The 20,881-nt window shown below is 36.9% G+C and overlaps 1 protein-coding gene and 2 long non-coding RNA genes across 3 annotated transcripts; 2 read left to right on the top strand and 1 right to left on the bottom strand.

Moving 5' to 3' along the window:
- Positions 1-822: 822 nt before the first annotated feature.
- LOC149209146 (uncharacterized) lies at positions 823-6,552 on the top strand. Its single transcript, XR_016252184.1, has 3 exons — positions 823-1,158; positions 1,273-1,404; positions 6,454-6,552. It is a non-coding gene; the product is annotated as an uncharacterized LOC149209146 (long non-coding RNA).
- Positions 6,553-7,071: 519 nt separating this feature from the next.
- Positions 7,072-7,986, top strand: LOC149209145 (uncharacterized). The gene is made up of 3 exons (XR_016252183.1): positions 7,072-7,199; positions 7,455-7,561; positions 7,673-7,986. It is a non-coding gene; the product is annotated as an uncharacterized LOC149209145 (long non-coding RNA).
- An 8,742-nt stretch (positions 7,987-16,728) lies between these two features.
- On the bottom strand, positions 16,729-20,591 carry LOC149209144 (L-gulonolactone oxidase 3-like). Its single transcript, XM_089394231.1, has 2 exons — positions 19,578-20,591; positions 16,729-17,862 (listed from the first exon to the last, which is right to left on the bottom strand). The coding sequence occupies exons 1-2, from the start codon at positions 20,494-20,496 to the stop codon at positions 16,997-16,999; spliced, it is 1,785 nt and encodes a 594-aa protein (XP_089250357.1). The 5' UTR covers positions 20,497-20,591; the 3' UTR covers positions 16,729-16,996.
- Positions 20,592-20,881: the final 290 nt, after the last annotated feature.

Raw genomic sequence — 20,881 nt, 5'->3', positions numbered from 1 at the left:
CATTTCTTGTCAGTGATTTGTCAGCCATGTTTTCAAGTCTTTTAGGTACTAAGTTGTTCGGGTCCCCACATGTCCTTAGGACCATTAAGGGATGAGATAACATGAGTCAGTCCAACTCATGCCTCGAATTTACTTTTTACCTATTGATGTAAGTGTTTTGTTACCACTTATCACCAACAAAATTCTACCATAACATAAACCAACTTGAAGACGACACTTCTCATCTTCCTTTTACATAAATGCTCTATGGATCTCCCTACTATACTTTTCCGAGACCAACGTCCCTTCTTGGTAGGTCTCTCCACCATACCACTAATCACACAATAGTAACTACTGCCTTCTATAAATCTCTCTAGTCTCAGTTATTTGTGTCCCTGTCACACTCGACCAATATAATCTTGCAGGTCTACTTTTTTATCATATCTTTATTTTTTGTTATTTTTTGTATTTAACATTAGTACCATCCAAGAGTAACGAGTTAGTGTCCTTTGGATTTGATCTTTGATTTGAAATGAAGTCAGATTTGATGAAGCTGGGACCTATTTCTTTTCACATAGACAGTGTCCTAGTATTAAATGATAAATAACTAATTTAAGAAGTCTAACGCTAAGCAACAATGGGCTTATTCAAGTACATGAAATTGCGTTGATGTCTAGCTCTAATATCTTAGAAAATTTTAGCAGTTTGTTTGCTGCTTGTTTAGAGGATTTTGTCAAGTTTGAAATTTTTGGTTTATTTTGGTTATATTTTTTTAGTCGCTTGACTCATTTCATGCATAGATCGACAGATCTAGTTTTATTTTTATAATTATTGTTGTTTTCTTTATATATTTGGTGGTTTGAGGAAAGATATTTGATTTCCTTTCACTTTGTGGCATGATTTCAACATCTTCACCTTTTAGAATATAGTAAAATATTATTCTTATTTTATGTTTTCTTGGAAAAGAATTATTGATATTTGGAAAGGGAAATAAGCCCTAGGTAGCTAAGCGAAGAGAAAAATGGTCTATGTACTAGGTTCCTGCGCATTCATCGTAGGAGACCTATTGGCATGAGACCGACATTCCTTTTATGCAATTACACTTTTTCAAGGCGGAGCTGAGTTTGCTGACTTGGGAAGAACACTGACAGCTGATCATAATGCTAAGGAGATTATAATGTTGGTTTCAAAAACAGGATTGTGAAAATTGTTTGCACTAGTTCTTCTTTTGGTCATATTTACTACCAAATTTGTGTCTTGCTGATTTTTTACATTTGTAATGACCTTGTGCAGAGATGGTTTGAAGAGCCCGATGTTAGAGTGTGAAGACTCTCTACAAACCACAAGGACTACATTTTCTTGGAGGGCACTCAATGTTCTTGGTGTTGCTGAGTCTCTTCGCTCGAAGCGTAAATGGATACAATGGTATGGCCATAACATCACTTAATTTGATCCTCTTTACTAATCTCCTAATATCATTTCAATACATCAAATTGCTTTGTTTTCATGGAATCCAAAGATACATCAGTAATGTTATTTTGTCTTGGAAATACTAAATTATTTTGTTTTGATATCACCTAGTTTGAGTTGTTCTTTGCAACTACCACTTGATCATTTAACAAGCATTTGAAATTCAAAGTGAAATAAAGCTCTTTTAGTTTTTTTCCAGAAGAAGATTAGATGTTGCACTTGGTACCATAGGCCTTGTAAAAGGGTTGTACTCCATTTCAGTCTACGACAGTAGACTGATTTCTAACTGCTCCATGTACCCACATATGATATAATATTTTTCATTTTTGGCTTGCTGAATATACAAAGAGAAAATTGCTTAACAATATTGCTTAATTTGACAACAATTTTACTTTTATTTGATACAAGAGTGGAGGTAGTCTTAGATTTTACCTATTTCTCAGTAGTTGTTCTCCTTCGACAACAACATCATCCTTCAACAAATACATTCTAGCTTGTACAGAGGAAAGTCGATCTTTAGTAGAGGGCACATAAGAGATCCTCTAATGGAGGCGCAATAGTTTAGTAGGATCACTGGATGAAGCACATGTATGAATGTATTGTCTTCAATTAGGAAGGCACTGTTACCCATCGAGGGGAGGGCATGCATGAATGTAACAAAATCACAACATCACAAAGATGTGGTATTTGTTTTACAACATCACAAAGCTCTCGCTGATCTAACAAAATCCAAAGCAAGGTTTGTTTAGCTGAAATCTTTGAGATATTTTATATTTGACAGAGATTTGTTTTGGAAAGATACAGGAGGAAGTTTGTAGATATTTTGTTCCTTCAATTGATCAACTTGTAGATATTTTCACCAAAATCTTGTTGGATTCCACCTTCACTAGTTTGTGACATTGTATTGCCATTTAGGGGTGATATTGTTTTATAATAGCATCTCTCTACACTCTTATATAGTTTGTTGCCTTTGAAAATGTATGGGTCATGTAGATTTTTCATGGGTTTTTCTTTCACACTGAGCACAGGAGAAGAATCATGGAGTTCAGGGGTAGTTGTAGGATGCAAGAGACTCTTGGGTTTTTTTGAAATTGCATCTCACCATGAAGTTTCACTTGGGCACACTTGACACATATTTGAACTAGGGTTATGATTACATTACCTTTTGTTGCATCACTGAGGGAGAGCCTTGTTCCTATGTTGAAGCTAAGGCTCTGGATCCCATTGGTGAATAATATGAGGAAGGGAGCCCTAGAATAGGAGCCTCCTATCACATTAGGAGCCTAGAACATGATTTATGGTAAGGGGGGTCATAAACAACCAAAAGGAGGAATCCCCTTGCACATTGGAGGTCCAAAGTATGAAAAATGGTAGGGAGAGTAACACACCCTATCTAGGACGATGCCTAGAGCATGATAGGTGGAAAGGAAAGAGGCTAGAGGATGAAAACCCTTACTTGAATGATGCCATGTGGTGGTAGAAGCTCTTGTATGGTTAAAATGATGACACTTGATGAGAAATGTTCTACTTCAAGGGTGAAAAGAGGAACATTTTGGTAACCACCCCTTTGAATAGGGATGTCTTCTGCATGAAGGCTATTAAAGTATTCTAAATCACCTTTACAGGGTGTTACATATTATTTGTGGCATATTCCACATATTTGGAGGTGTCTTTCAATTTTTAGATATCTGGGGCAAGGGCACTTTGCTCGAGACACATTCTACATTAAAGGATGTTAAAGCTCCTTTATGAGGTTTTTATGTATTATTCAAGGCATATTATGCATATTTGGAGGTGTGTTTCACCTTTGATATATTTGGGGCAAGGACACTTTGTTTGAGGCTACATATTTGAAGGAAAGCCCTTTGCATGAGGAGATACCATGTGGTGTGGTTGACATGGTCCAAGCCCCTAACAACAAATGCATACTATAAGGAAATGAGGAGACGGGAAGTGGCAAGTGGATCTATGCATTGGAGAAAGAGGTCCCAAGGCAAATTTGTACTTGTGAGCCAAAGAAAGATCATATTAGAACATCATTATCACTCTAGAATAGGAGCAACTAGGGTTTGGAGAGCTCTCTAGAGAGAGTGCTAGGGTCAAAGAGGTCCTAAAGTGTCTAGGAAAACCTTAGGGAGATTCCCCAAATTGGGAGGTGAATCAAATAAACTATAACTTACCCTCTCTAAACCCTAAAAGGGATCAAGCCTTAGTTTGGGAGGATGGAAGCCTATAAATGTCAACCTTTTGGCTTAGTCATGACTCCTAATCTTAAGTCCTTGAACATCTTCATGTGTATCTTGTAATACAGTTTTTATCCTATGTATTATGAACTTGGTCACATGTTAGGGTTGACTATTATAAGGTGGTTATGATTAATATCCTATATAATCAAGGGCACTTGCTCGATTTGATTTTGGGCCTTTTACACCACTTTCTTTCTTCTTCTCGTTTCTAGATCATTATTTATTTCTTTCAATTGGTATTAGGGTGTGTATGGTCTTAAGAGCATGCGATCATTGATCAAGCCATCATGACCCATGGCAGCTTTGAAGGGATAAAAGGAAGACGTGTTGAAGCCAATGCTGCCATTGGAGTTTGATTCTTGAATATCATGGAGATTAAGAAGAATTATGTTCCATGCTCAAGGTTAATTAATTGCATAGAAATGAAAGGGTAAGGCTTACAATATTAGAACTTCTGTAAATGTTTTCCCTTGGTTAGTTTTTAAAGGTAATGGCTAAACCAGCAATTACCTTTAAAAAGATCCAATTCATTTCTCAGAGTGGTGCAAGTATTGCACTAGGCCCTCTTTATTTTGCATGGCCACATTTTTGTTCAGGCTAAAGTTGGATTTTTGATCTTCTTTTTTTGGTTTTTTCTTTCTTCTTGTTAACCCGTAACAGGGTTTCTGCAATAGAAGAGGGGCTGTGTATTCTTCCTGACCAGTTGGCCATTGCGGTGGCACATTGATGACAACCAATCTATGTTCTGAAGGACACAATTACATTATATACCACCTCTATGCCATTTCTGTAGATCAAAGTGCCAGACATTATGCACAGATTGAAGTCAAGGACCATGTAGGCTGGTGCCACTTGTTCGAGATTCAACTCTTGGGAAGAACACCATTTCCAAGGTCCTCCAAACTTGTAAGCAGCGGCCTACAGTTCAACTCTTCATTTAGTTGAACAACACTGTTGGTGGACCATCCTTAGCATTAACCATTTTCTTACAGTGAGCTACTTGGTTCTTGATATTCTTGACAAGTAGAGCTACCCTTACTAGCACTCAACTGTGTAAAGCGCCTTTTCCAATTTTTCCTGAATCACTGCCATGTTAACTCTGTCCATTGAAGGAATGCATGCAGAAGTTTTTATATCCTTTGTTTTATGTTAAAGTGTTTGGATCAAACAGTAAACATGCAGGTATCCTCCTTTTTTTGTTAAGGGCTTTGTAGTCCCTCATACCCTAGTCTACCCAGATTGTGGAACATGTAGTTTAAGGGGTTAATTACTCTGTCTAGTGAGGCATTTTGTTAATTACTCTGCCTAGTGAGGCATTAACAGTAAACATGCAGGTATCCTCCTTTTTTTGTTAAGGGCTTTGTAGTCCCTCATACCCTAGTCTACCCAGATTGTGGAACATGTAGTTTAAGGGGTTAATTACTCTGTCTAGTGAGGCATTTTGTTAATTACTCTGCCTAGTGAGGCATTAACAGTAAACATGCAGGTATCCTCCTTTTTTTGTTAAGGGCTTTGTAGTCCCTCATACCCTAGTCTACCCAGATTGTGGAACATGAAGTTTAAGGGGTTAATTACTCTGCCTAATATTGTAAGCCTTACCATTAGAAGGCTTACCTTTAATTGCATTGATGTGCCATAGAGCAATGCAATGCATCTGGATACTTGAAGTCTTGGAATTGCAGAGCAGCATTTACTTGATTCCTTGGTAGCTGTTTGAAGATCCTAATCAAACTGATGTTTCTTTCAGAATTGTGGTTCTTTGTCATAGTAGTATAGTACGCTGTTCCTGAGATTACCTTTGGTTCTGTTCTGAGATCTGTAGAGAATTGTTGAGCAAGGGGGAGGATAGCTTCATCTTAATTTTAAAGCATCCCTCTACCCAACGTTAAGCTTGATGGGAAGAATTATCCTATCTTCAAGTGAAGGGTGCTAAACATATAATTGAAGAATTGATTGTTAAGACTTGTGGAGGGTAAGAAGACAAATTGCACTGTTGCTAAAGAATTAGTAAAGCTTTTGGCGCACAATGAAGATGTGCAGTACATTATAAGTTTTACTATTGCAGATCATATTGGTCCTCAAATTAGAAGTTTGATTAGTTCTTGTAAGATTTGGACTAGGATTCTCTAACAGAACAAGAATTCTCTATTCTAGGAAATGACTGTATGCATTTTAAATGATTGGTTGTGTATATCACTGTTTATACGATACGTATTCAGGATGTGCAAGATCAATTTGGAGCAGTTGATGATAGAATTGATCCTAAAGTTCGTAGTGCCACTGTTCCAATGGTTGAAAAAAATGTTTCAGCCATTTGTGACCAGTGTGAATGCCACTGATAAAGTGGCTAACTTTCTTGGTGGAATGTTACTGCAGAAAGAACATTGCTGGAACAGATTCACTTAAAAGAGTGTATACCGAGCACTTACACTGAAATCACTAAGAAGAAAGGGAAGAAGTCTGCATAGAAAAGTTTAAAGGAAACTTCACAAAAAACCCTTGAAAAATGATGTTGTATCAAGCAGGGCCATTATTGCAGAGATTGTGTAAAGGCCCATTACCACAGTAAATATATATTATTTAGAACTATGTTGTAATTTTTGTCAGGGTTCATGTTTAGGTTCAACTATCACTGGCTACCCTATTCTGGAAGAGCTTTTGCTCTCCTGAAGACATCTTGATCTAACTCTTCATTCTTTGTTTTCACCTCCATAAAAAATCTCTAGTGGATTCATAAATTTTCCTTTTATTGTGACAGACTATTTTATGTGGTATTGTTGGCATACCTCCTTCAAATGGTGTTATTCCTGAATCTCCAATGCACATGAAAGGCTTAGCTACCCTCAAACATCAGGTACTAATATATTGGAATTATCAATTGCAGCTTCTCAGGGAAAAGACACAATTCAGACATTTTATAGACGAGTAACTTACAAGTACTTTTGTTACAGCTGGTGCTTAGCAAGTTAGTGACAACAATCTGGAAAAGTATGCAGAAAAATTCAACCTTAGGGCAATTATACAGAAACATGCAAGAAGCCTATGAGCAAATGCAGACCCCAATGGTTTATCAGCCTCCACCTGCCTTGGTAATGGTCTTATTTTTGAGTTTGGGTGTTTCATTTTATCTAATTTTCCTCTCCCTTTATTTATTTGTCTTGTCATGTCCCAACCATTTATGCAGGCACTTAAGGAATTGAAAGAGTCCACAATTCAGTTGGCCGCAAGTACTGGGAATATGGATGCCCCAGTTGATGAATCAATTTTTAATGTTGACAAGGACGTGGATGACCTGCTTCTTGTTGAGGTGAAAGAACAGCAATTGAGTAATTTGTTGCAATCTCTGATGGTGGTTGGCTGCCTTGCAGTAATGTCCATCATTAGAAAGATCCCAACTTCTGTGCTTTGGGGTTACTTTGCCTTCATGGCCATAGAGAGTTTGCCAGGAAATCAATTTTGGGAAAGGCTATTGTTTCTTTTCACTGCTCCAAGCCGTAGATACAAGTATGAACTTTATTCAAACTATAATGTGATTGAATTTAATGCTTGTAATATAGTTTTCAAAGCTGATCAATGTTGAACTGATGGTTACAGAGAACTTTAGGAGTATCATGCTACATTTCTTGAAACGGTGCCTTTCAAGACAATTGCCACTTTCACCATTTTCCAGACATGTTATTTGTTGGCATGTTTTGGTATCACATGGGTGCCTATAGATGGTGTTCCCTTCCCACTACTAATCATGTTGTAACTTGTTAGTCCCAGCGAGGCAGTATATCCTTCCCAAGTTTTTCAAAGGAGCACATCTTCAAGAATTGGATGCAGCAGAGTATGAAGAAGCCCCTGGAATGCCATGCAATATAACAGTGAGTGAAAGACACATATCAAACAAATTTTAAAAATATTACTCAATTCTATTTCATAAGCCCTGCAACATGAACAATAATAAATTGAACTGTAACATATATTGATTGCAGGAAGCTGGAATTCAGGGGTTCGGACTAGGAAGCATGGGAACAGGTGCAAATGATGGCGAAGTTTTGGATGAGATGATTACATGAAGTCGCGGTGAGGTCAAACACACATATAGTCCACGGATAACTAGCTTGAGTGATTGCACACCAATTCATGGATCTGAGTCTGCATTAAGTCCCCAAGTTGCAGAAGCTAAACAAATATATAGCCCCCGTATAAGTGAGATCAGACAGACACATAGCCCTCACAGAGGGGAAAAGCATTCAGGCATTCCCCTGGTTAGTCAAGGAAAAAATATGAGTCCAAGTGCATTTGGTTTGAGGCCACATAAACCAACTTCCAATTAGGTGTTTGGAGTATAAATCCTCGGCTAGTATTTTTTCCCTTGAGTGAGCATATCTTATGTTTAATAGTACATATTTTGTTGGCTTATCATTATTTAATCATTGTGCCATAAATCACTCGGTTGTATTTGGTGTGTCTTCACAAAGAACCTCTGTCCATCTCAGAGGACAGGGTAGACCATATAGTGCGTGTAAAAAAATGAAATGGAAGTCAAGCTTGAAGTATTTCTGTTTTCTTGAAGCATGAAATCTATTATGTCAGTCTTGTGGTTTTGTAGACCCCGTGGTATTAAAGGGTCCTGTGAGTGGTTTGAGCTTCATAGAAAGTCATCCTTATTCTACCAGTTGGATCATAACCACAAAGTTTGCAGCCTTTAATGTTTCATTGAAATAAAAAATGTGGAAATTAAACTTGACAAATGAAAAGGAAATGGTAAGGCTTACAATATTAGAACTTCTGTAAATGTTTTCCCTTGGCTAGTTTTTAAAGGTAATGGCTAAACCAGCAATTACCTTTAAAAAGATCCAATTCATTTCTCAAAGTGGTGCAAGTATTGCACTAGGCCCTCTTTATTTTGCATGGCCACATTTTTGTTCAGGCTAAAGTTGGATTTTTGATCTTCTTTTTTTGGTTTTTTCTTTCTTCTTGTTAACCCGTAACAGGGTTTCTGCAATAGAAGAGGGGCTGTGTATTCTTCCTGACCAGTTGGCCATTGCGGTGGCACATTGATGACAACCAATCTATGTTCTGAAGGACACAATTACATTATATACCACCTCTATGCCATTTCTGTAGATCAAAGTGCCAGACATTATGCACAGATTGAAGTCAAGGACCATGTAGGCTGGTGCCACTTGTTCGAGATTCAACTCTTGGGAAGAACATCATTTCCAAGGTCCTCCAAACTTGTAAGCAACGGCCTACAGTTCAACTCTTCATTTAGTTGAACAACACTGTTGGTGGACCATCCTTAGCATTAACCATTTTCTTACAGTGAGCTACTGGTTCTTGATATTCCTGACAAGTAGAGCTACCCTTACTAGCACTCAACTGTGTAAAGCGCCTTTTCCAATTTTTCCTGAATCACTGCCATGTTAACTCTGTCCATTGAAGGAATGCATGCAGAAGTTTTTATATCCTTTGTTTTATGTTAAAGTGTTTGGATCAAACAGTAAACATGCAGGTATCCTCCTTTTTTTGTTAAGGGCTTTGTAGTCCCTCATACCCTAGTCTACCCAGATTGTGGAACATGTAGTTAAGGGGTTAATTACTCTGCCTAGTGAGGCATTTTGTTGGCAACAAAGCTTGAGGTTTGGCAGTCTCAGAATTCAGTCATACATTTTAATAGAAAAATAGAGAGGCAGCATAATGTTTCAACATTAATAGAAGTCTAGTTTCCAATGAAAAGTGTTGAACAAAGAAAGCATTAAACATTCATAGCACAATTTTCCAAATATGAACTTGCCAACTTAACAAAGATTCAAATAGGTGAGATGAGATGATGAAGAGATATTCTAAAAATGTACATACACTGGCCTCACAAAGAAAGTAGGAGAGAGAATAGGAGAATTATATTAAGATTTTCAGAATGAATGTACAGAAGATTCAATGCCTATATCTATGTGCCATCCTCTTACATATTGAAGAATAATTATGATTGAACTACATAAATAGTAATAGGTTAACAATAATATATGTATGACCAATAATATAAGAGATTATATATGAATGACTAGAATAAAACGCTGAAATAAACTAAATACAAACTGTCAATATCCAATTAACATAAAATGATATCATGAGTAGAATTTTTTTTATACGGATAGAGAGAAATGCTATCCTCTTCAAGTAACAAGTAGCCCCTATTTTGTCCTAAGATAACAACTATAATTCAAATCATGTTTTGCTAGATTCAATACCCTAGATTTAGAAATAAATGACTAAATACTACAAGGAAATAGCATTACCCCATAAGCTTTTTCATATGCAACAATATGCTCCTTTTGTGGTTCATTGTTGGCTCCTTCATCCACTATATCATGTTACATACAGGCACTCTTTCTAGCTCATGTTGAGATGGAAATATATATTTTTCATGACGGTAAAACATTTAGATAATGGAAATAAAGAATATGTGCATTCAAGTTAAATCAGATTTATCTTGAATGGTTGGGAAGATTTGTTATTATCTTTAATAATTTAAGTCTTGTAAAATAAATTCAGAAGGAATAATTTAAGTCTTGTAAAGCAACAAACTTGAAGAAAAACAAAGAATATGAAGCCATATACAAGGAATATGAAGCCTGTGTCTTATGTTAATTTATCAGCAGTTTTATGCTCTGAAGTATAATCTGTGAGAAAATTGGCTACAATATTCAACAGACAGGACATTATGAGTTTCTCAATTTGTGCTATTATATGCTATGGATTTTCTAACCGATATCTTGAAAACGCGGTCTGCACTTGCCATCTATGCCTGAGTTCTGCAGCGGTTTGTTACTTTCAAGCCATGCCTAGTGTCATATTGTTTGTTGCAACTTTAATGTAGACAACTAACCAGGAAGGCATTGGGTCATTCATAGAGGATGCTTAGGCATGATTCCAGGATTTTGAAAATAATTGTGATTTCCATCACTAGTCATAGAACTTGATAGAAAGTTGGGATATTCATGAGTGTGAATTTATGTTTGTGTGTTTACATACTTTCTTATGAATTAACTAATGCTCAGTAGCAGTAGACATTGGACAAGTATATTTGTATACTTCTGTTTTAAACTGAAACAAATCCAGGGCTAAAAGGAATGGATTGATTGCACTAGTCATCCTTCTATAACTTTCCAACATAGGCTGGAGTAAATAGATTGTAATTTGGGTAATTTTTCTAACTGCAAACAGGAACATACTTCTGTATTGGTAGGGAAGCTATGATGGCCATTATGTCAGGCCAGGTGATCGCACTCTCTTGATCGTGAGCACGATTGTGATCAAGATGGAAGACTTCATAGTCTAGATTGATTGTTTAGTAGTGATAGTTAGTGGGCTCATTCACAAAAGCTTCTATTTCACTAATCCTTTTTATAGAGTTGTCAGATTCAATTTCCAAAGGTTTTAAGTACACTATAGAGTTGAGTTCTGAGAGAGTTGTGATTCACAGTGTTAAGTATAGCAGCTATGACACTTAAATGAAGACAAGCATAATAGAGGTATCAGACTCTGTTATAAGCTTACCTACATATTATAAGGGACTTGGTTGGTTTTTTTATAATTTTATAGACAAGTTCCATGTCGTGGAAATGTGAAAAAAAATAGTGATATTGCCACCATGTGGTTCTTATCATATATGGTTTTATACTTCAAAAAATTCTCTAAGAGTTCACAATGCTAAAATTCACTAGGACTTTACAAAGTTTTATTATTTAGTGAAAGACTTGCCAAGTTCTTACAAGATTTTATAATTGAGTAAAATATTCGCCATGCCTGGTGAGAGATTCGCCAGAAAATTATATATACATATTATATTATTGATAAAATCGCCTTCCATTTTTCCTATAAACCATGGAGATTCGCCCAATTATTATATTTATAAATTTGGGGGGGTTCTTAAAATTTTCCCTGAAGTGCGACCTGCGATGGTGAAAAGTGCGAGCTCTTTGGAGGATGCAATGTGTTATGCGCATATGTATGAGGAGGACAACACGTTTATATGGCGGATAGCATGTATAGAGGCCGACATGTGGTTTAGGGGCTTATGCGATGAAGTGTGGGCGTAGGGAGGTCGGCTGGGCAAGCCACCACCACGCCCTACACTTGATATAAGTTGGAGAATGCGTGGAGGTATTCTATCATCGCAACTCGCTCAATACATCTTCGCTCATGTAGAGAGGTGCAGATCTGCAGTGCGCAAGTCTAAGAGGGGGAAGGCACAGATTTAAGGATGTGCCTGTTCTTGGGCGGTCGTACACGGTGAAGCGCGGTTGTGGGTGAAGTTGCGGGCAGGAGCGCCCGGCGGTTGGGTGAGGGCGTGCACAGGTGTGTGGCGCCCGGGTTATGCGACGCGGTGCCCGATGGTGAAAACGGAGGAGCGCCCGATTTGTGCAAAGGCTTGGCGTGGGTGTCTTAGCGACTCGGGTGAGCGTCTGCCCATCGTGCAAGTGTGCACAGAGACTTGTTGGTGTGTTGGGTTGTGAACGGAAGTGTGTCTCGGTTGGAGGCACCCCTGTGTGCCGACTTAGAGGCGCACCCAAGTTGCACAAACGACACAACCGTGAAACGAAGGTTGGAACCGGAGGTCGTAGAGTTGGGCAGGTAGTACTACGTGTTGTTCACCGACGAAGACGTGCAACAAGGTGAACGAAGAGTTGGTGAGTCGTGCGGCGACCGTGTGGAGGTGCCGACGAGCTGGGCAACCGAGTTTGCCATTTGGCTAAGTATAAATTTGCGGTTTCCCAAGGACTTAGCCTATACTTTGTAAAAGTGGAAAATTATACATACATTGATATTCTAGTAGACTCATATTGCAGGGAGTTGCCCTCTTTTTATACTGTTGTGCATTTCTCTTGTATAATGCTATTGATAATGAATGTGTATGGGTGTTCATTGGTATAAAGACACATTAATAATACTTGGTAATGAAAATAAAACTAAGTATGGAATGTTAAGGCGTAGTCCACGAACATAAGTATTGGTGAAAAGAAAGCGTTCGGTGGTGCTGCACCTCGCTATAAGCGGTTGAAAGACTATCGCAGGTGTAGGGGCGTGACATGTTTCTTCCTAAGAGGTTAGAGGTTCAAAACGAGAGGGGGCTAGAGTATGTATGTCTTCATAGACTTAACAATGGGGTCCCATACACCAATTTGGTGTCTCGCTTGGTCTCTTGTCCCACAAACAAGGTTGTGTGATACACCAATTTGGTATCTCCCTTGGTCCTTTGTCCCACATAGAAGGGGGTCTCATACGCCAATTTGGTGTGTGGCTTGGCATTCACCTTAAAATTGCATAATAATGATTTTTATTCATTTTTCTTTTCTTATGCTAAGTTGGTTATTTAGTTATATTTTTAATTCTTTATTTCGTTTATTTATTTTCTTTTATTTATTTGTTTATTTTTTTTTTTTTATTTTTATTATTTTATATATGGAATTATTTTCTTGATTATAATTGTATTAAAATAATTAGTGTTATTTTTTTGTTCAATCATTCTTTAAAGATGGTTTCTAATAATATTAAGAATAGTTAAGGAAAATAATATTTTTTTTTATTAATTAGATAATAAATGTTAGGGAAATATTTTGGTTATTAGTAATTTTTCATTAAATAATATTTTATTAATTCTTTTTTATAATTAGCAATATCTTAGTGGGTCCCTTGTCCCACAAACAGGGAGGTCTTATACACCAATTTGGTGTGTGACTTGGCCTTAACCTTAAATTTGGATAATAATAATAATTTTTATTCATTTTTCTTTTCTTATGTTAAGTTAGTTATTTCATTATATTTTTTTAATTTTTTGTTTTGTTTATTTATCTTATTATTCATTTGTTTTATTTTATTTATTTTTATTATTTATTTAATTTATTTTTATATATATTTGGTTTTTCTTTTTGGAATTATTCTCTTCATTATAATTGTATTTTAATAATTGGTGTTGGTTGTTTTTTAATTACTAGTTGGAGATGGTTTCTAATAATATTAAGAATAGTTAAGGAAAATAATAACGTTTTTATTAATTAGATATTAAATGTTCAAAAAAAACTTGGTTATTAGTAATTTTTCATTAAATAATATTTTATTAATTCTTTTTATAATTAGCAATATCTTATCCTTCATTATTTAAAGTTCAATTTAATTATTTTTTCTTCAACTTTCATTTAGACACATTTCTGTAGTATATATATCAGATGACATGGATAATATTCATCAAAAGTCTTGATGATAAACTACACTTAATAGTTAGAAACAGGTGAATTTAAGAATTCCCTAATGTAATTTACCAAAAAAATTATCCTGAAAAATTACTATAAATCACAGTAATTTACATTTTCAAATAAATTATCTATATTTTTAGATTTAGATAACTTATTTTATTCAAACACTGATTGTAACAGTGACATTATATCATAGTTGCCAAATTCTACCATATTGCTTGAAAAATTTTCAGAAATTCGATTGTTCGATTCTGTTCGTCGAATAATACCTCATTCGAAGTTCGGTGCAGGGCGAACAATGCACATTTCAATGACATTTTGTTAGCAAGTTTTTAATGAAAATAACCTAGACGTTAATATCTATAATAAAAGTTATAGCGTCGATTCGAAGTTCAGTTTAGGATGTATACGAAAAGTTATATCGTCGAATCGAAATTCGGTGCAGTACTCGATGATATAGAGAAAACAATGCACAGTTCAATGAAATTTTGGAGGCAAGTTTTTATCGAAATTCATGTTAATATAGATTAGGCTTGGGATGTATATCGAAATTTATCAGGTAATGTACCCTATTTTCTTCATCTCATGCTATCTATGTTGACATCACGCTTCTTATTGTTTATTTTTGGCTAATTGTGCTTTCTTTCCAGCCGTATTTATTTCTCGACAATTCATTCGTTCTGTTTTTGGGGAAATCTACCTATTTCTAGAATACATAAGAAAGTTATAGAATATGAACAATACTTTCTATCGAATCTGAGATGGTCCCTACAATCTGGCAGCAATATCTACATTGGTCTTGACCCCATCATGAGCGGGCGTGAGAACATCTCCATTCCCGTAAGCATCCGTTTTTTCCTTCACAGCAAACGCTTTTTACATGGGACAAGCTTATTTCAAAATGGCAAGGCCCCCTCCCATCGTGGAAATCGGCCACGGATCTAGGTTTAACAGGGCATATGGCAAATCAGTGGACCACTGTCATAAATGTATTGAGAAATTGTGGTTTTTACAGGTCTAGTCTGCATGATTATCTCATCTGGAAGGTGCCTTCTGCTAATATACAGGTTGCTAATATACAGGTTCGCGTCAAGGACATATACACTGACCTGCTAGGTTTTTTGCCGACGATTTCTTGCCCCATTTTCCCTACAATTTTTTGGAAAACAGGCTGCTCTCCTAAATTAATTTACTTTTCGTGGCTGGTGTTTAACAACAAAAATCTGTCCTTAGAAAATTTAAAAAAGAGACAGTGACACGGGCCCAGCAGATGCCATATGTGCAAATTTGAAGAAGAAACGAACTATCACATGTTTTTCCAATGTATATCTATTCAACAAATATGGTGTGAATTGGCAGCATTGTATAGTTTCCCCATGGTCAATCACGTTTCTACTTTCGCAGCTTTCGAATGGTGGAGTGGACAGAGAGAGACATGCCCCCCTTCATTATTATTGTCCTATGGTGTGCATGGAAGTGGAGGAACAAAACTATCTTCAATAATGAAAAAGAGCCTCTTAATGATATTTCACAACTCATTATATTGTCCTATGGTGTGCATGGAAGTGGAGGAACAGAATTATCTTCAATAATGAAAAAGAGCCTCTTAATGATATTTCACAATGCATTATTTCCATCTATGACACAGTTCCGAAAAAGGCTCCTGGTCCCTTGAGATAAGGTCTGGAGGGGAATCCTTCTTCATCCAGGGCTTGGTCCCTTGAGATAAGGTCTGGAGGGGAATCCTTCTTCATCCAGGACTTCTCTCTCCCAGGCTTTTGATCCACTGTTCCAGTTTTTCATTGCTTTTTGGCTTCTCATTGTATTGGTATAAGGGGCTTCTCCTTCATGTATCTGTTTTGTTTTCTGCATTGTATCTGTTGTATATGCTTATGTATTTGCTCATCTCCATGTTCCTAACTATGTATATGCCTTGTATCTACTATATCTACTTTGCATATGCTCATCTACATGATATAGCTCTCCTTCATGTATCTGTATACATGTATTATCTACATCCTTCTTCGAGGTTCCTCTCCCTCGAGCTATTTCCACATATGAATTATGTAACAATCTACTCTGTTATATTTTCTCAATATAATACAATATTGCTTTTTCTTTCTAGAAAAGAAAGTTATAGAATATGTTAGGGGCTATGATATAAATAGGTTAATAGAGAAAGCATGTTTGTAAAGGGAAGTATTGATGTAGGTGTTATTTGTAATGTATAAATTAATAATATTTTAAATAAAAAAGAAAAAAATTATGATTTTTTAAGTAGATTTTTTTTAGAAATTTGAACAAGTATAAAATTGTAAAGCTTATTTATTATAATATAAAGAATAAAGAATGTTAATAATATAAAATGTATGATAATATGGAATTTATATGGTTATTTGTAATATGAAATTAGTATAAAAATTTAGTTTATTTAATATCAAATTATGTAATTTATAAAATAGTTTGTTATATAAATAAATACAAAAATTTCCATATTCTGTTATCCTAAATATAAAACTACAATTTTTATTAGTGTATATAATTTTATTTGTAATAAATAATTTTTAACAAATTTTTGGAGATCGTCAGAATTATAATTTTTCTATTTTAATTTTTAAAAATATTGAAAAAATAATATATTTGACTAGCGGTAAGAAGTATACTTCCAAATTTTGTCCCCATTATCTGATTCGAACTCGAATTCAAATTTGTATGAGTAAAATTAAAATACCACTTAAAAAAGCCAAATCCTATTAACATAATAAACCATGCATAAATCAATTCTCGAACTCATCTCAGATCAGCTTAATGTAAAAGTCTCTCCTCACGGACATGAGTGTCACTGTCAATGCTACTACATAGCATCCAGCCAAAGGTATTTATGATCTGAACTATAATGATTCGAACAACTAACCTATCTTTATCGTGTGAGAAAACAGGTTAATATCATGTTAAAAGAAAAATTCTGGAAACCTTCAATCCAATCCTATAATGGGTTCAACCTACAAAAACTTTAACCAATTCTGTGAAATCCGCCTAAAAAAAGCATTTTCTTGTTCACTGATGCCTGCAAACGCGAGCACTACTCCAAATTTTACCCGGTCCGCAAAAGAATCCATACTGTGGAGAGCAATGACGATCTGTTTTACAAACGCATAATCCATCGAAAGCACATCTGTCTCGCCATCTCTGAACTGTGGCCCATTTCCATTTGCCCAACACAGCATCCGACCACTCGCTTGAGAAGAACCCAAATGGATCAAATCTCTGCTTTACCTCCAAGAATTTTTCCAGGCTCACAGCTCTTTGAATAGTTCCATCGAATGTAAACACTCGATTCTTCGCCCAGTGTGGCCTTCCACCATATTTTTGCAGAAGCAGCTGCTCAATCTCTTCCATCACATCTTCATTCCACCTGGGAGCATTCGGTTGACGAGAGCGATAGTAGAAGAATTCTATATCGACAGTGTCCTCCTTAAAGCCCAAGTAGGCCTCCGATTTCTTAATAAAACGCATCAGAAAACCTCCGTAGTAGTCTATCCCACAAAATGCCTTAGGGTTTAGGTTACGGAGGAGCTTGATGTCTTCAATAGCTCTGGCGATACTGGAAAGAGGAATGGCGATGGAAGTGTGGAAGAAAAAGCTCCCGTTCACTCTCGAATCCCACCCGCAGATGATATCATTTGCCCTCAAATGATTTGCATTAGCCAGGCATATGTTTGCCTTGTGATTATGGTCAGTCTTGGGGTCAGACTGGCATCCAGAGGAGGACTGCATGTAGTTGTTATATCCCACGACGGGGTATCCCGTGAACTTGATTCCATCGTTCAGGAATCCACCTCCCGCATGCATTGTCTGGCTCAGTCCGGTACTCGATATCTGGCAGAGCTTGCTCACGTTCTTGGTTGCTTGTATCTGTTCCTCTGCAATCGTAATAAACTATGTCAATTTGTAGAGTGAATCTTAGGGTTCGTTAATACCAAAAAAAAATATATATATATATAGAATACAAAATCCATGTAGTATGGATCCAGAGGTCCATTTATACTTAAAATAGACAACAGGAGCGAAAGCTCAAGAGAGTTGCAGACAGATAAATGGCAATTTTATCGCCTATCGAATCGATAATGCTGTCAAAAATGCACCCCTCCCTGCAAACAAATATGTAGGTGAATAACTGTTGTTATTTGCCTCCTGGTGGGTGTTGGTCTGCAGGCCCGGTTGATCGATTGATTAGTCGATTGATTGATCTTTCCCTCCCGAGGAATACACTAAATCACAAAGAAGCATGCTAGGTTCTCCCGCCTTGTCCAAAATAAGTATCCGTGCACGCGTAACTCACTCCGTCCCTTTCATCATGCCAGGTTTGGAATTTCTTAAGAGTCTGATGCTAGTATAGAGTCTTATGTTCTTGGTCGTGATCGTCATAGAGAGCCAGATGTTCGGTATATAGATCGAGATTCTAATGTTAGAGAACATATATTATAGTAGCTCGTAGGGTAAGGATCGCTATGCTGGAAGCTCCGGGCTACATCCCTAGGCCGGATGGGGTGATAATGAGATGAAGGACAATTTTATCGCCATAACGAATGGCCAAAGTTACTTAGATCCGTGAAAAGTTGAAGGGCGTGATTCAAAGTCACTAAGATCCGTGAAAAGTTGAAGGGGGTGATAATGAGTAGAAATTAAATTTGATTACAAATTCCAGAAATATTTTAGTATTAACAAGCTAAGTTAATTATTCTATTTTATTTTTATATTAGATTTCCAAATATACTTAATTGGCAATCAACATAATGATGGCCATCCTAAATGCACATTACATATTAATGTTAATATATTTTTGAGAGAAAATTCTAAAATAGAAATTTATAATAAAGTTTAGAATTTTTTTAAGAATATTACTAACATGTAAAATGGTTAGTTATATTTTTAAATGACTTTATATAATATTTATATAATTTTGAAAAAAACATGAAAATTAGCCAACACTACATTTTCCTTAACATTTTCATATTTTCAAAAATTTGGCATTAAAACACACAATAAATTATTTTTATTGCTTTTTCATCCCATCATGGCATGAGAATAATGGATGAAAATGCTTTTTCAACCTATAAACTAATGATTAATTTTATTGATTTTTCATTCTGTCTGCTGGATGAGAAAAAGAGGATGTGAATGCCTTTTCAACGGATAAGAAAAGAATAATAAGGCAATCCTGCACACAGCTTAATATTGTCTATAAAACCACTACATTTCAGCATGGAATTTACCAAGGCACTAAAACTAAAAGGATTAGATTGACAAATGTTCCATTTTTTCCTTCCTGCAATTCGAGCTGATAAACTGACAATAAGAAAAGATGGAATGGGCTCGCTTTGAATTTGCAATGAACATGTGCAGTGACCTTAGATTCTAACATTAACCCACAAAAAAATTAGCAAAATAAGTGGAGTTTTTGAACCTGGATTCAAATCCGATCTGTACTCGATGCTTCTCTTGTATTTAATATGAAATTCTTCAAATAAGTTTCCCAACGAACAATTAGGATCTATCAGGGCAAAATAAGTTTCCTACCTAACAACAATTGAGTCAAAAGAAGGGTGAAAAATAACCTATACCCCAGTGGGATTACCTATTTGTCTGCTCTGGACGATAGTCTGCACGGTCTGCGGTCGGAAGAGAATCTGTAGGTTTTTTCCCTCTCCCGGAACCGAAACGGGAACCCGGTCATCTATCCTGTAAACGACCCGACGAAGAGAAGGATACCACGTTATGTCCCCAAACTCGTGCCCTCGGGCAAAAGGTACGACCGCACCTTGGAGATCCAAATCGTTTCTCAACTTGAGAACAACCGACCGTTTGAACATCCTCTCAACTGCAAACGTGATCCGAGAAATGGCTCCAAGCACCCCGAGAGAGATCTTTGCAGCCTTCAGATCCTCGTCATTTTGCGTCAGTCTGACCAGCTTCGCATAACCCTCGTAGGGCGGCGCGGGAACCACCAAGCTCATCGCAACCACGTATTCAAAAACTCCGCTGCCCTTTCCCCAGAGCCCGCTACCGTGAGCCGCCGTGCTCACGACGCCGGCCATGGAAACTGCGTCCCAGTAAGTAGTATGCGGCAGGGTCAGCCCTTTCGCGGCCAAACGTTTAATTAGGTCTTTCAATTGAACTCCGGCATCGACTGTAACGGTCATGGAGCTCTTGTTCACCTTGATTCTTGAATTGAAGTCCCGAGTACTGATGAGAACTCCGGCATTGCCACCGGGGCAGGCAAACCGGTTAAAAGTATGAGACCCGACGCTCATAACTTTTATCTTTCGCCCTTCCCTCACAGCGCCTGCTACGGCCTCGATAAGCTTCTTCTCGTTTCTCGGGTACATAACTCTTTCGGCCTTGCAGACCTTCCGATCCTGCCATGACCCTCTGAAATTCGTTATGTCACAGCTTCTGAAGCGGCATGTGACCGTTGGAGCCGAACAAGCAGCAGCCACAGAGACCTGTAGGGCGCTCAAAACGAGTACCCAGTACCCTATAATCCCGAACCTCATTATTGAATTCTTGCAGCAAACAATTGGAAGCCGGGATACTTTTAATATCGGTTAGAACCAGCACAATCATGCAAATAAATCTAACAAAGATTGCAATATTTCACGCTGAGAGAGATCGAACAGCTCCATTGCCATTAATAATGATTCGAGAATTCCTGTTGTAAATTGCGTAATCTTCGTGTGTAATGATAGTAGTTTCGGTGCGCTGTTATCTTTACGAAATGGCATCGTCGGGTTCGGTGGAAAAAAGTACAGGGAGTTCGACTTTTTCAGAGTTTTATCGAATAGTGCGCCAACGACGCCTGACTTTACTGTGGGTCGCATGTTAAATTGAATGATGTAGGTTGGTGATTCCATTATGGCTTCCACAGCAGAAACAGCAGGT

Source organism: Pinus tabuliformis, chromosome 1_2, assembly GCF_031772625.1.
Source record: "Pinus tabuliformis cultivar Carrire ecotype Pingquan chromosome 1_2, CPIR1, whole genome shotgun sequence".
Lineage (NCBI taxonomy): Eukaryota > Viridiplantae > Streptophyta > Pinopsida > Pinales > Pinaceae > Pinus > Pinus tabuliformis.
The sequence above is the reverse complement of the archived record's forward strand: the minus strand, read 5'-3'. Positions and strand labels throughout refer to the sequence as shown.

Bases quoted from the DNA above. Each gene is read 5' to 3' on its own strand.
- LOC149209144 (XM_089394231.1), bottom strand. From the start codon at position 20,496: ATGAGGTTCGGGATTATAGGGTACTGGGTACTCGTTTTGAGCGCCCTA. The intron at 17,863-19,577 runs GTAATCCCACTG...TTACGATTGCAG, and splicing joins CGTCCAGAGCAGACAAATAG to AGGAACAGATACAAGCAACC.